Below are 16,424 nucleotides of genomic sequence, written 5' to 3' on the forward strand. Positions count from 1 at the left end.
CGTGAATCTTTTCGGGTATTAACCGGGTTAGCTAAGTGTTGAATATTGAATAGTTAGCATCTTACGACTTTCTCAACAAAGCACGTGTGCCATAATCACAGATCACACTTGAAGATTTAATGTCATCAAAAGTACTTGCCTTGAAACTTAATGGGCTCTTAAACATTTGTTTTAAGAAGCTCGCTTTATGGCTACAGGTGCCACAATAAACACATCTGAACAAAGTGAAAAGAATAGGCCGTGTTGAAACATTAAGTACGACTTATCGTGTACTGAATAGTGCTGGAAAAAAGTTTTACGTTCCTGTTTACTCTTAAATGTCTTTCGTCATCTCGAGTTGTTTACTGTATCTTCTCATCAGTGCCTTTCCAGCCATGGTACAGTGAGTCAGAAGCATTTTTATAAATCTATGCTAATTATTTTCTGTCCAGATGGTATCGTAATAATAATCATTCAATGTTTCTCATAAACTAAAGAGGCTATCCAAAGAACATAGATGAAAATATACGGTAATGATACAATTGTGAAATGAGGACGACAGGGAAAATGTGGAGAAAATTGGTCTATAACTGCTTGTATAAAAATTATTTAAAGAAATTTAATCACACTTTCCTTTGCTGATGACTAAAACAGAAATTTGATTACCGGTATCTAAGTATAATTACTTTGTTCATTTCATTTTGAGTCTTAAGGTTACTATTTAATGCTTTCATCACATCATTTATTTACATGGAGCATATATTTCTTTAAATACCTTAAAAACTAGTATTCAATTTGTTTGGTCAAATGCCTTTTGAAGGCTGCGAAGTACATTTACTCGGTTTGAAAACTAGAACGTTTTCTGAAATTTAACGTATGCTTAGGCCTATAGCATCTATTGCCGATCTATTTCCTGGTATACAACCGCTCGTATGTCAACCATTTCCATGAATTTAATCACACTTCTCTTCGCTGTTAAGTTGGATTATAAATTTAATTATTTATAAATTACTCTATTCACTCTAATTTGTATTCTAAGGTTACTGTTCAATGCTTTAATTATTTAAATTTATTACATGAAATACGTCTTTCTTTTAATACTTTAAGAAAATTGTTCAGTTTGATTGATCAAATGCCTTTTTCAAATCTGTGAAGCATATTTATGCTGGTTTGCAAAACTCTAGAAATGTATCTTGAAATTTGACGTATGATGAATGTAGTATCTCTTGTTGATCTGTTTTTCTGAAACTCTACTCTTCTTCACTCATATGTAGACCTATTATTTTGTTAATTTTTTCGCTTATAATATTTCTAACGTTTTAGTACAGAGTTCAAGTAAGTAATTCCCTTGTAGTTTTTTTTCTTATCTCTTCTATTGAAAATGGATATAGTAGTATTTTCCTTCGAGACGTTTGGTATAGTTGAAATTTCGAGAATATTTTGAAACAATAAGGTTACTATTATTATTTTACCAATTTCTGTTCTTCTTTTGCTTGTTATTTCTAAGATCACCATTCCATACTCATTTATTCCGTTAATCTATTAATCGTCGTGCTCATTAAAGTGACTAACCCATTCTCTGAGCTAATTATATTTGCATCTGCATATTATTTGATAAGTTTCTTTCTTGTTCTTAATATGTTCCATACATTTTTCTCTATTCTATATAACGCGTGTTCTGTATAACTTAAATTTCAGGCAATATTGTCTCTTGATTTTTCTTATTTCTTCATTTACTCGATTTCTTACTTCAACACATTTAATGAACTTACTCCTTGTTTTATTACTCCTAATAACATACGAGTTTTCAGTTTTTCTTGTGCTATTTAACTTCGTTTAAAACAATTATTATTTACCATTATGGGTTACGTTGATATTTACGATGTGTGTCCTCAGGGCTTCCGTCGCTGAATGTATAGCGTTGGTAGTTATTTTATTTTGAAAATTTTAAACGTTTATTATTTTCATGGAATATTCAATAATCATGACATAATCCACGTAAATTAATATATATATATATATATATATATATATATATATATTCATACATGTTCAAAATTCATTGATCCAATTTTTTCGGTCGCACTGAGGTTCAATCAGCCTCTAACAGAAATGAGTACCAAGAGTATTTTCTTGGGAACAAAGGCGGCTAGCACGTAGGACTGACATCCCTACTGCTACTCAGCGCTGATTGTCTCGCGAGGTGAGAGTCTCAACATCCCGCCACTCTAAGGCTCATTTGGTGCCTGTAATGAGGTAGCTTTGCTTTTCTTTACATGTTAAATATGGTATTCACTCGCTTATTAGATCCCCTCGGATTTAAGACGCTTCTACATTAAGATTATATATATATATATATATATATATATATATATATATATATATATATATATAATGTATAAATAACCGTATATTGGGGCGGACACGTGAGTAGGATAGACTGCAGCAGATGGACCTATGCCTCGACCATGTGGGACTCGCGCATTGGGAAAAGAAGCAGACGTCCAAGGAGAAGGTGGTCGGGCGTGTTCCGGAGCGCAGTGGACGAGAACAGCGAGGGACAGGCAGGCATGGAAAAGACTGGAAGAAATTACGAACACTATGTAAACTGTGTATAGCTGTGTATTGCTTATATAGTTATTTTTGTGTGTTTGGATAGTTTGAGGCCTTGTTTAGTTGGTATAGTTCATGTATTTAGTTGGTATAATTTTTGTGTTTAATTGTATGGTTTTTGTGTGTTTAGTTTAAATAGTTTGTTTGTACGTTTAGACTGTATAACTTATGTGTACAGTTTGTATAGCTTTTGTGTTTTAAGACTATAATTTATGTGTTCAGTTTGTATAGTATTTTTGTGGGTGTTTAGTTTGTATAATTTATGTGTTTATTCTGTATAGTTTTTCGTGTTAGGTTTGTATAGTTTGTTTAGACTATTAGTTTGTAAGTGTAGTGTAAGCTCTTTCGGACTGGCTTCCCAAGTGTAGTAGACCTTCATCTCACTCTACACTCCCGTACGAGGCCGTCGCCCTTATGGGATTTCAGGCTTTTCATATTTCATCTGTATATTAGACCCCTTCGACATTTATGTACAGCTGTCAAAAGAAAAAGTGGCCGCTCTCCTGGAACAAAGTTCCCTTCGGGTATCTTCGCTACAATTCGGAGACAGGCGATGTTACATGTTGTTGGACCACGTTGCCTGATATCTACAGTTATAATTGAAGTATTCTGTGTGTTATCGATAGCATAATGGTAGCGTTCAGGCCTCTTATTCATGAGGTCCTGCGTTCGACTACAACCATGTGCTTTTTATGTTCTTTTTTGTTCTGTTTTTGAGAGAGACAAACTATACATAATGGCTCCTTTTTCTTTTACGATTATTTTAGTAATTAACATCAGGTTCATTAATATATTATGCCATGACTTTATCATTATGATATTGTGGCTGCAAATGGAAAGAAAAAAGATTTTATTCTCAATAAAAATATCTTTCGTGGCATAAACAAAACAAATTTACTGGCGTCGGCCTTAAAACATTCAAACAATTAAGCGTTCAAAAAACAAAACAAAAAGCCATAATTCAATATTTAGTCTATCTTCCTCTTATCTCGATCATCTTGCAGTCGAGTGGGCATGGAATTGACTAGTCTATGCAAATAGCGACTGTTTTTAGACACGATATTCCAGGCATTCTGAACATACACACATAAGTGTTCTGTCCATGGGCAGGTCTTTCATTGCAAACCCAGCAATCTCCAATCTTTCCTATTTTCTGCCTTCCTCTTAGTCTCCGCATATGATCCACATATCCTAATGTCGTCTATTATTCTTTTCAACCAGAGACCCAACCAGTTACTTTTTATCTTTCTAATCAGTTTCAGCATCATTCTTTCTTCACTCACTTTTTCAAACACAATTTTATTTCTTATTCTATCTGTCCACTTCACACGCACCGTTCTTCTCCACATCCACATTTCAAATGCTTCAATTCGTTTCTCTTCATTTTGTCGTAATGTCCATGTTCCTTCCCCATACAATGCCACACTCCACACAAAGCACTTCACTAGTCTCTTCCTTAGTTCTTTTTCCAGAGGTCCGCAGAGATCTATTAAAAGCTTCCTTTGTTCATGTTTGCAGTTTTTCTTGGGAAGGATAGGCCTAAATGCGGTAACATCCCGTTGCTTTCCGCACACCACTATCTCTTTCGCATCTTATTAAATTCCAGGGGGCCAAAGCGTGGAGATGAGGAGAGTGGATTTGACTAATTGGGCCCTCCGGACTTCACCGAAAGTCACGGCAAGGGTTAAATATTAATTCTATCAGGATGTTTGACCCTACCAGAGATCGGGAAATCTCAATTAGCCTTTGTCCCCCGCATCCTGGACTAGCTTCTACGAATCATCAGAAAATCTTAGAGTGTGATTGGGCCAATTTTTCCGAAAATGTTTCCACACTTTTGCCCTCGTAGCTCAGCGGACGAACGTCGGAATTTAGATGTCAACGTTTCAGGTTCAATTCCTCGTTACTCCTTTTCATTTTATTGTGGTTCAAAATAGTATAATGTAATAATACAAAAAGAAAAACTAATAGCAGTATTATGCAACTGGATTTTTCCAAACCTAATATTAAATTTATGTTATTTATATCGCTAAAGAACGATTACAATATAAATAACTTGAATTTATTTATACAATATCATAAAGAACGATAACACAATATAAATGATGAATATCGGTTTGTTTAATTAATATAAGATATTATATAATACGTGTTTAATTATCTAAATAAAGTAACCTATTTTACAAAGAAAGATGTTTATTTGTGTTATAATAATTACCTTCATAAAATACAGATTATTTTTATTGCGAAAGAACAATAACAATATAAACAACTTGAATATTATTTTATAATGCTAATGAAGGAAAACAGAATATAGGGTAAATGATAACTTTAATATTATTTATATCGCTAAAGAACGATAACAATATAAAAAACGTGAATATTATTCATATCGGAATTTCACAGATTTATTACAGATGTATTTAAGAAATTGTAGAAGAATAGTAGTTAGTAACAGTGTCCTATTTAATCTTCTTGGAGCCAAATTTGTAACTTTTAAAAGTGTGGTTACTATGTTGAAGTGTATGTGTTGTAACGGATGCTTGATTTGTTATGTATGTGAGTCAGTTATGGGATGCTTGATGTCGTCGCAATGTCGTAATTATAGTTTGATTGTGTTTTTGTGACTATTGTGTATTAATTTATGATGTATGGTACGGAAGGCTGCATATTTGTGTTATAGAAGTGTTACGTATGTGTGTTGTTAGTGTTTTTGTATGCTTCAAATTGATAACTGATATTTGTTTCGCAATCGCAATGCCTAATTTACGGATTGTTTATGTTTTGTTTACATCGCGTAAGCTAATTTAATTTTCTTTTCCATTTCTCTTTATGCTTATCTGTTTTGTGTATAAAACTATAGCCCTAACATACATATGTAAAATAGGGCTAACCCCCACTGGAGATACAATAATAATAATAATTATTCATATCGTTATAAAACGATAACAGAATACAAATGATGACTTGAATTTTATTCATATCCCTAAAGAACGATAACAAAATATAAATAACGTGATATCCATAAAGAACGATAACTGGATATAAATGATAATTTGAATATCATTTACATCGCTAAAGAACGATTAAAAAATAAAATGAAAACTTGAAGGCCCGAACCCACAACCTTTGAATCATTAAACAAGCACTCTACCGCTGGTCTGCGAGGAGCAGATATGGAACACTTCCATAGTTCCGGAACTGCTTGTACAAGCACATGCATCGTGTAACATCGCCGCGACCCGAAGTGGACTTTGAAAATATTCGCTGTTCGCGAGTGCGGCCACTTTTTTTTTTTGACAGCTGTACAATACAAGGCTTTAGGGTCTGAATTCCTGCCTAATACTGAACTTACAATGATGCGACATCCGCGACACGTGACGCGACATCACAGTATCGCGTCGCAGAGATCACATTATCGCGTCGCAGACATCACAATATCGCGTCGCAGACTGTTGTCACAATTCCGCGAGTTGAATCTCTGGGTCAAGTTGATTAGAAAACTTAAAACGAAACAATGCCTGCCTTCAATTTACGGATAATACTAGATCTCTATTTTTGGAGAACAATGTTAATGTTATGTTTTATTTAACGACGCTCGCAACTGCAGAGGTTATATCAGCGTCGCCGGATGTGCCGGAATTTTGTTCCGCAGGAGTTCTTTTACATGCCAGTAAATCTACTGACAAGAGCCTGTCGCATTTAAGCACACTTAAATGCCATCGACCTGGCACGGGACCGAACCCGCAACCTTAGGCATAGAAGGCCAGCACTATACCAACTAGCCAACCAGGTCGACGAGAACTACAATCAAACAAACACAGAAGATTGCAAAATAGACTATTCGCCGTTGGTGAGTTCGTCCTATCTTCAAGGAGCGTCAACAATTTGAAGATAATCATACTCTGATTCCGAATATTAGCTTAACGGATATAGAATCTTACCATAGCTATATGCGAATGATGCCTTCGCAATTTGATGATCTCTTGCATATCACTGGGCCTCATATACAAAAACATTCAATGCAGGAGGCAATATCTCCAGCAGAGAGTCTAGGTTTAACTTTGAAGTTAGTACGGTTTCCCTAATAGTCCTATCTTACTTTCAGATACTTGTCTGCAGGGGATTCCCCACGTTCTCTCTCGTATGCTTTTCGTATTGCACCGTCTACAACATTTATTACAGTTTTAGAAACAAGTGCTGTAATTTGGGTTAAACTGAAAGACATCTCCTTCTGGAAACCCTCTGAGGACACTTTTACGAAGATGGAAGAACGATATTGGCAAAAATTCAATTTTCCGAACTTCATGGAGGCCGTGGATGGAAAGCATTATGTATTTCAGGTAAACAAACCGTAATACACGGTGTGAACCATAAGTAATGTATTAATTTCATGGGGTTATTATTTGAGATATTTCAAACAAAAAATGTAATACAATTTTTCTTCTTTCTGCTTCCTTTTCGAAAAAAAAAATATATATATTTTATATGAAAAATTTCATAGCGTGTTTCGGGAAAACGATTGATGTAATTCCCAATATGCTCAGTCAGTTTAAGAGAATAGTGTATTATAATAGTGAATGTTTCAAAGAATTTTAATTTTGTTCTTCAAATATGCAGAAATTTGATCCTAACAAATATAGCATTTTAAAATTCCTTTTTAGAACGAAAAGTTATATTTATTCAGATTAAGATTCTACATATTTAAAGAACGGAACTATTTTTTTTTCAATCATTTATCATAATATACTGCTGTCTTAAGTTGACTAAGCATATTGGGAATTAAATCAATGGATTTCCCAAAATAGGCTATGGAATGTTTCACATAAAATAATTTTTTTTTTTCGAAAAGGAAGTAAAAATGAGAAAAATTGTATTATTATTTTTTTTCATATATTTAAATATCTATCTAATAACCCTTTGAAATTAATGACATTACTTACGTTCATTCTGTATAATTCAGAGTATCCTTTAACCAATTCTATCAACATATCCTCCGAGAAAGTATTCAATTTTGTTGCAGACGGCGCCATCATAAACAAAACACATACGCATTCCGGTAACGTCGCGCGGTAAAAGTTAACTCAATTTCAATTTTCGTCGCGTCGCAATTTGTGTTGTGACGTCATGGAATTCTGAATTCCTCTTGGTTCGTAATTTATGTAATGTCGCATATCTCTGTCGTGTCGCGTATGTCGTGTCACTTTAAACCATTGGTCGTCAGCACAGAGCACGCTGGGGCTAATCTCTCTTACCCGCGGAAAACGCAGTGGACTAGGGTGCACTCCGTAGCTGCTAGCGGGTATGCTTTCTATCTCTCCCTGTTGCACGACGGTGTACACGGGACGCACCGCGTACCCTTTACACATTTCAGCGAGACCTGACGACCACTGCTTTAAACGATGCATAAGACTTTTGCACAATAATATGACATCAATAACAAATACTCATGGAAAGATTGCAAGATAAAACCCGCTTTTGAAACTATCTTCGGCCCTGTTATGTCGTTACTTCTCAAGTTATCTCCGCGCTGACAAATCTCTCTTTTTCGTTTATCCTCAAACTACCTACCATAATCTCTGTTCCTATAGTTCTTCCATTGTCACAGCACAGACATAGAGACAAATGTCCTTTCTTCTTTTACCAATGGTATTGGTTTTCGCAAACCATACTTCCCAAGTAGGTGTTTCAGAGAAGAGGCCAGAGTCAGGTATGAATGTAAAAATGAGCAACAAGCGAGGGAGTTATTCTGTGTCATTTAAATTGAATGTGACTGACTTCGCAGAGAAAATCCCTTTGAGTGGTTTCCTCAGGGTTTCAGGCATAATTTCTATCCAATTTCTCACTCAGTTTGCATTTCGCAGTTGAACACATCGTTAAACAAAATACCAGCAACTGCCACCACATCAAGATCTGACTGATGATCTAACTATAGAAGACAACGGTTGAGTGACTGTTCTTGGAACGGACAAAAGTAGACTTGCCAAAATCGTGACAACATGCAAAGATTCTGGCGGAAGACAACAGAAATGACCACCCAAGAGATCGATAAGAAGTCAAAGTACGGCTTATGTCGTCAAACGAGGTGTCTCTAAAGGTAACAGGGGAATCCCCCCGCCAAAAAAGAATAAAATAACAAATGTTGCCAGTTGACTTCAAAATTAATGAGTCCGAAGTGTCCGATCAACTTATTGTTTTCAGTTAAAGAGACAGCAGTTCGAACCTCTGAAGCTCCTATAAGACTTTTGGAGAAGATGCTATGAATTATGTTCATTTTTAAATACATATTACCTATCCATTACCCTTCACAATATTGTTTTATCATCATTAGGTCTATTAGAGATTGCACTAGGAATTGTATAAGATAAAAATGTGCTTTTATACTTGGCTTATTTGTGATAATAGCAGCATCGAGAAGATCGCAAAGACTGGAGTTGACTGCAAAGTGTGAAATACATAATATCGTCTTACCTACTCGGATTCTTTGATGAACACAGTTAGGACCCAAGGTGCTGTTCTTTATGCTGGGAACGGTTGGAGGTTAAAATGTCCATTTCAATACGTCCGCAAACAGAAATGTCCACTAACGAAATGTCCACTTACATAAATGTCCATAAAAATTAATGTCCACAAATACAATATCCATAAAACTAAATGTCCACTTATATAAATGTTCATAGAATTAAATGTTCACTGGTTTAAGTGTCTACAAATGTAAAATGCCCTATACATGAGTTCATAATTTTTAATGTATAAACACTCAGAAATATCCAATTTACAATGAATTTTTTATTCCTTCTCTTGATCTTGACCTTCCTCTTCTGGCTGTCCATGCATTTTTAAGTGATAACATATTACACGAAGTTAGCGTTTTATAGCATTCCTGTCTTTGTATTCACTACATCTCCTGATGATTGCCTCTATCCGTTGTTGGTTTTTTTGATGCCTATGTTTATTAACTGGAGACCTAATATTTCGATGACCTACTCGAATTTGATGTACGAGAGTTTCGTTCTCATGTTGTTCATCTTTAATGTTTTGAATTAACCTCCAAACACTCGCATGATGAGCAGTACCATCTTCTGAAATTTACTATGAAATGCTTTTTCCACTGTATTGTTTGTTCGTTAATGTCCTTGAAGAGACAGCATATACATGTTTCAAATTGAATGCGGACTTTTTTATACTGGACATTTTGTTGTGGACATTTTTGCATGTGGACATTTTTTACTTGACTTTTCCCCTTGGACATTTTACTCTGGATATTTTTGTTTGTGGCCATTTTTCCTCTTGTCATTTTGAAGTGGACAATTTAACCTGGAAGCTTGGGAACAACTCCATCACTTTTCTAGTACTAATTTTGTAATATTTTCTGTATTTGCAAAATCCATTCTAATGTTTCTCGTAGCCGATAAGAGGTCGATTGTTTATTGTAGCCATTCAAATACATTTGCCCCAATTCTCGTCGTTTAGACTGACTGTCCTAACATTTCATCCCGCGTGGAAACATACTATTACACACTAGATCCATGCATAGTGCGTAAGAAATAAGGTTGTGATTGACATAATGTAGGCGAACTCGCTCGTGTGAAGGCTCGGCGTCACCTTGTCCAATCACAATTCATGAATATCGCATGATCCTGGGGTGACGTAAGGAAACAAGCACTCAGCGTTGTCACAGTTCGTATCGGATCGTATGCCTACATTCCACTTCCGCTATTGGAAACCAGCAGCGAGTAAGAGGAGGTACGACAACACTGCTCTTACGAGCACATTTGATCACAACCTTATTTCTGAGGCACTGTAACTTCATAGATCTGGAAAAGGTGTTCGCAATGGTAGTGGCTACAGTACATTGAAAATATGAGCTCACCGGTGTAACTGGGCCCGCCGCCCGCATTGTAGCCGGAGCGCCACCGACGCCTGGCCAGCACGGCTCTCCAGGGCTGCTTGGAGTGCAGCGCCGGCTCGCTCATCCAGTCGTCGGGCCCCACGTGCACCAGGTCCAGGTGGGTGAAGTGCCTTGCGAAGTCCTCGAATGACATCCTGCAGCAACGATCATCTTCGTCAACACACAGATGCCTTCAATATTAAAGAGGTCTGATACACAGAAGATGTGGTGGACGAGGGAATAAAGTTGTTTCTTCTTAGAAAAATGGAAATTATCTAAGGCTATGTTATACGTGTAAGTCTGTATTCTCAGCCAGGGGAAAGAGTATCACTAGAGCACGACTAATACAGTACCGATTTCAGCGAACGAGTTTTAGGAATGGAATAAAGAGAAGGCAGATATGTTTCTGATGCACGGACCTATGGAATGCAAAGGAATTAAGTACGCACAAAAATTCTTAATCCTCATCCGCCAAACTTTCCGAAGGATGCATGAACGTCTTGCAAGTGATGTTTTTATTTATTTATCTACCTACCTATTTATTTATTTACTTATCTACCTCATATTTATTTATTTATTTATTTACCTACGTATTTATTTATTTATTTATCTACCTCATATTTATTTATTTACTTATTTATCTACCTATTTATTTATTTATTTAACTACCTACCTATTTATTTATTTATTTATCTACCTACCTATTTATTTATTAATTTATTTATTTATCTACTTACCTATTTATTTATTTATCTACCTACCTATTTATTTATTTATCTACCTACCTATTTATGTATGTATTTATTTATTTACCTACCTATTTATTTATTTATTTAACTACCTACCTATTTATTTATTTAGTTACCTATTTATTTACTTATCTACCTACCTATTTATTTATCTACCTACATATTTATTTATTTATCTACCTATCTATCTATTTATTTATTTATCTACCTACCTACCTATTTATTCATCTACCTACCTACCTATGTATTTATTCATCTACTTATCTATTTATTTATTCATCTACTTATCTATTTATTTATTCATCTACTTATCTATTTATTTATTCATCTACTTACCTATTTATTTATTTATTTGTGTATTTATTTATGTATTTATGTATTTATTTATGTATTTATGTATTTATTTATCTACTCATTTATTTATTTATTCATCTACTTACCTATTTATTTATGTATTTATGTATTTATTTATTTATTTATTTATTTATTTATTACGTTGGAATGATTCACAAACGAGAGAAATTATTTCCTGCGTCATATATGTAGATGCTTTTTGAATTGTTATTTCTATATTATTCAATTAAAAAAAAAAGAACTTAAGAAACAACTTCTAAAGAGAGAGAGGAAACATTATTAAATTAAATTATTGTCGCAGAATCCGATGGACACCGTATTTCTATAAGAATGAGGGATGATTATATGATTAGACGTTGATGGGCCTGTTTGTATTCAGGTTCGTGAGAATGATTTTGAGCATAGAATTTGTGGAAAAAACAGAGTTACTGGAACACGAAATTAAAACAAAATAAGATACATTTGCTGATTTTTATTAATATTTTAGATTCTAATACACTATTTAATTAGTTTCCATAACTTACAGAGGGTCTCAGTGAGCTTGATGTAATGTACAGTACGTCAGCCGACCAGCGGTAAAGCCACCATGCTATTGTCGCTGTTTATCACCGCGAACGTTCGGCTTCTTCGGATTAAAATACACGAGGTTTTCGTTGAATTTTTCCAGTTATTCGCAGAACCTGTTTTATTATATACTAAATTTATTTTATTTCTACAAGGAACTTACCTACCAGAAAATTTACACCTAAATTTTCTCCTTGCTTTGCCATACAGTACAATTGCTTATTCTTTATGTATGTTTTTTTTTTTTTTAACTGTAGTGATTTAGAAAAGAAAAAATAATTTTCCCGCCAAAATAATGACAAATCCTCCTGAAAAGAAATACTCCTTTAAGAAGAGAAGTAAGTAAATTACGAAAATTATAAATTATTACAAAAATCAGGAGTAAGCCTATATTTCAAGCTGTCAAGAGACTTTGACTAATATTACTCACCAGAATTCGCCGTCGTTCCTGACTCTGACGCTGAGGAGCTCTTTGTCCCTGTCGGAAAGGCCGTCCCACTCCCAAGACCTCTCGCTCCAGGGTCCCGTCCATTCGCCGCGTCCCCACGGGTTGCGCAGCCTCACAAGGGGCGTCTCTCCCAGGGGCCCCCGCACCCTGGCGAGCCCCGTCACGCTGTACGCGTGTTGCGTGATCAGTCCGTTGCGCAGACGCAGCTGTCGCTTGCTGTCTTTTTCCTACAATACATGCAAATTGCGATTGAAGAGTTTCCATGCAGTATTTTATAAAAGAAAAAAGCTACACAAGTTGCAACTAAAAAATGAATGTGACGAAGATGGCACATATTTTCTATTTATAAGGTAAGGCGGTACAATTTCGAACACTGTACAATTCTGAATGAAGTAAGATTTTGTTACAGTTCCATATTTCAAACTTTGCTAGTTCAATGAATGAATGAATGAATGAATGAATGAATGAATGAATGAATGAATGAATGAATTGTTATAACTATGAATGAATTTTCACCCGATGGGAGTTACAAATAATAAAAAGATAAATAAAACAAAAAGGATAAAAAATTTAAAAAATAAATAAAGCAAAAAAGGTACAAATAAAAATACGCTACAAACCAAAACACCTATCAGTGCATATCCAAACACAAGTACAAATCTAAATAGAAAACTTTGCTCTCGTGACCCATATTTTATAGAACAATACCGATGTTTTTCTTGTGTCACTGAGAGATTAAAAAAAAAAAAACTTCAGACATTATTACTAGACTCGGAGATCGAACCCGATATCTCCTGATTTGAAGGCACTCTTCTCTCAAAGATTAGGACGCTCGGTAGATTTTAATACATATATACATAAATCAGATTTACAAAATTATCCGTACATGAACACGTACATATTTTTAGTTTTTTTTTTACGATCTCACTAATAAATCGCGTATAGATTTATACGAGACTTATACTGAGTTGGGACAGAAAATGTTACCAATAAACCATGCATAAGCGGTGGATGTATAAGCAGCCTGCAACTATACATGGAAATTGCTTTGCATAGTTATAGACCTATACACGAAACCCCTCGTTTAAGCGTTGTATACGGAGAAAAATATGGAGAATGAAACTGATCAGGAAGAGGAAAAGGAATTGGTTGGGTCACTGGCTGAGAAGAAACTGCCTACTGAAGGATGCACTGGAAGGAATGGTGAACGGGGGAAGAGTTCGGGGTAGAAGAAGATATCAGTGATAGACGACATTAAGATATAGGGATCATATAAGGAAACAAAGAGGAAGGCAGAAAATAGGAACGATTGGAGAAAACTGGGTTTGCAGTGAAAGACCTGCTCTTGACCAGAACACTAAGTGAATGAATGAATGAATTAATTAATTAATGAATGGAGAAAAAAAGGCCACCTCTCTAAGAGCTGTTCGTATCGATAGTCATTTTATGATGATGGTTGCCTTGTAACCACAGAAGAGCAAAGCATAGAATAATTAGAATAATATTGCTGTAGCTGTACTCTTTGACCAAAATATAACGTGGTAATCGATCAGAAACAGTTGTACTACAGATACCAACGAGATAGAAATTCTAGCGCACTATCGGATGCAACAGAAAAACTCAGTTATTCTATTATCTTTCATAATGAAGTAATGACGAAACTATGACGTAGCTGTGTAACAGTTGTACTGTTATACACGACGTATGTAGTGATTATTAGTAAGGAATTTACACACGAATTATAAACCAATTATTCATTGTGTAAGTGTAAGAGAGTTAAACGTCTGTACAAGAGTTTCTTTAGTAAGACCGTCAGTATTTATTTGACTTGGATGAGTTAAGGCCATCAGGCCTTCTATTCCCCCATACCAGGGCATAACAACTACAGTAAGAATACAATTCAAATTATAATTACAATTATTCATATTAAATTTGGAATTACAATTACAATACAAATCAGGGTACTAGAAAATTACCTGATTAATAAAGACTGGACAAGAACAAAGAAAGCACATATAATAATTCACTTTACTCAGTTTACCCTCAAATCACAGTCCTGACTGCATGACACATTTCACTGTCACTAAAACACTTTTCATTGTCATTATAACACTATAATTTCACTGTCACAACACACTTTCCTGTCACAATAGCTCAAATCAACATTCTTATTTCTGTCATTTCTTAATGTAGCCTATATGAATTCGCGAGTCTATTGTTTGTAGTCTCTCTGAGTAAGTGTGGTATAGATAGCTGTCAATTTACGAGATAAAGTATCATTTTCTTTGAAATGTTAAGTGACCATTCTTACAAAAACGTACTGTTGTAAAATGTCTCTTAATGGTTTCTTTTGTTACTTCGTTATATTGTTTATATGTTCTCTTTATGGACTCTAAACTGAGTTATAGGAGAAAGTAAATTGGTAATAAATGCTACATCAAGCGAAATAGTCAACGTCAGCTCAATTGACCAAAGACGAATGTGGTTTCCATTTAATGAGCTATTACTGTAATTGATAAATTTTGAAAGCTTACTGGATACGATGTCAATTTATGTCACCGACAAAGTTGCGTGTCCAATTTTACATTACATTGCACCGCATACAGAACATATTTTTTCACTTGTTTCTCACTCCCATAACAGTAAAATTAACGAACAAGTTAATCTGCTCCGTATCGCTATGTTGTTGTTTAGTTAACTGTCCGAAGACAAGTTTGAACCTCATAAGTGACACCAATAAGGAATCACTCATGAGGAAACTAAGCCAAGAGATAATAGTGTAGAGTGGCCAGTTCCTTTTCTCCTCCATTGCATACATCGCTGACTAATAACATATTTCTGATGTACACAAACAATTGTTCTTCCTCTGATACATATCGTCAAGTAAGATATACATACTGCCTCATAATAGATGCATACAAATCACTACTGATATAATACATACATACATACATACATACATACATACATACATACATACATACATACATACATACATACATACATACATACGTACGTACGTACGTACGTACGTACGTACGTGTTCTGCCCAAGCGCAGGTCTCTCACTGCAAATCCAGCATTCTCCAATCTTTCCTATTTTCTGCCTTCCTCTTAATCTCCGTTGTAAATAATAGTTATCTAGTGTAGTGTTTTCATAAGTTTACATAGTTTTTTTTTCAATCGTCATCTTTATTTACTAGTGTAGGTTAGGTGTGCACTATGTGTAGTGTATATAAGGGTAAGTACTGCGTATAATAAGCTAGGCCTATATTCAAAATGCCTAGAAAACCAAAAAGATAGAGATCTGGTTCATTATTATCATCCCAAACTTTGAAGTCAATTTTCTTCACTTTCATTTTCTGTAAATTTTGCTTTGCTAAAAATGCTACTCTTCATACAAATTTTGTACTACATGCATGATTTTTTGTAGAGGTTTCTGAATGCGTTCTTAACAAAATTTACTATCAGGATTATACCTAACATTCATATTTTTTTAATATTAATTTTTCTTCATGTTCGAGTTGATTTTTTTTTCTGGTTTTTACACTTTAGTGCACAAAATATTTTTAATTATTTTTTTTAGTAAAGTAAAAAGAAAAATTGTAGAGTAAGTTTTGTTTCTGAAGGTGTGACAAGTATGTAGACAAAATTTCAGGCCAAAATATTTGAATTTGTGGGAGGAGTAGCAATTTTTTAAAAGCTAAATTTACACAATTTAAAATTACAAAATTGTTAATAATTTATACATTTCTGCACCAAATGAGATGAAATTTTGTACAGAAACTATTTATATACAGCAGGATAAATGTACAAAATTTCAGAGC

General features: G+C 34.6%; 1 protein-coding gene across 2 annotated transcripts in view; it reads right to left on the minus strand.

Moving 5' to 3' along the window:
* The window catches only part of LOC138716410 (calpain-1 catalytic subunit-like), a 462,282-nt gene that overhangs the window by 37,588 nt on the left and 408,270 nt on the right, over positions 1-16,424 (minus strand). For both annotated transcript variants that reach the window (XM_069849474.1, XM_069849475.1), the window contains 2 exons: positions 12,581-12,825; positions 10,466-10,638 (listed from right to left, as the gene is read on the minus strand). In XM_069849474.1, coding sequence (XP_069705575.1) covers positions 10,466-10,638; positions 12,581-12,825 — 418 coding nt within the window. The remainder of the gene's footprint in view (positions 1-10,465; positions 10,639-12,580; positions 12,826-16,424) is intronic.

Source organism: Periplaneta americana, chromosome 16 (genome assembly GCF_040183065.1).
Source record: "Periplaneta americana isolate PAMFEO1 chromosome 16, P.americana_PAMFEO1_priV1, whole genome shotgun sequence".
NCBI classification, from domain to species: Eukaryota; Metazoa; Arthropoda; class Insecta; order Blattodea; family Blattidae; genus Periplaneta; species Periplaneta americana.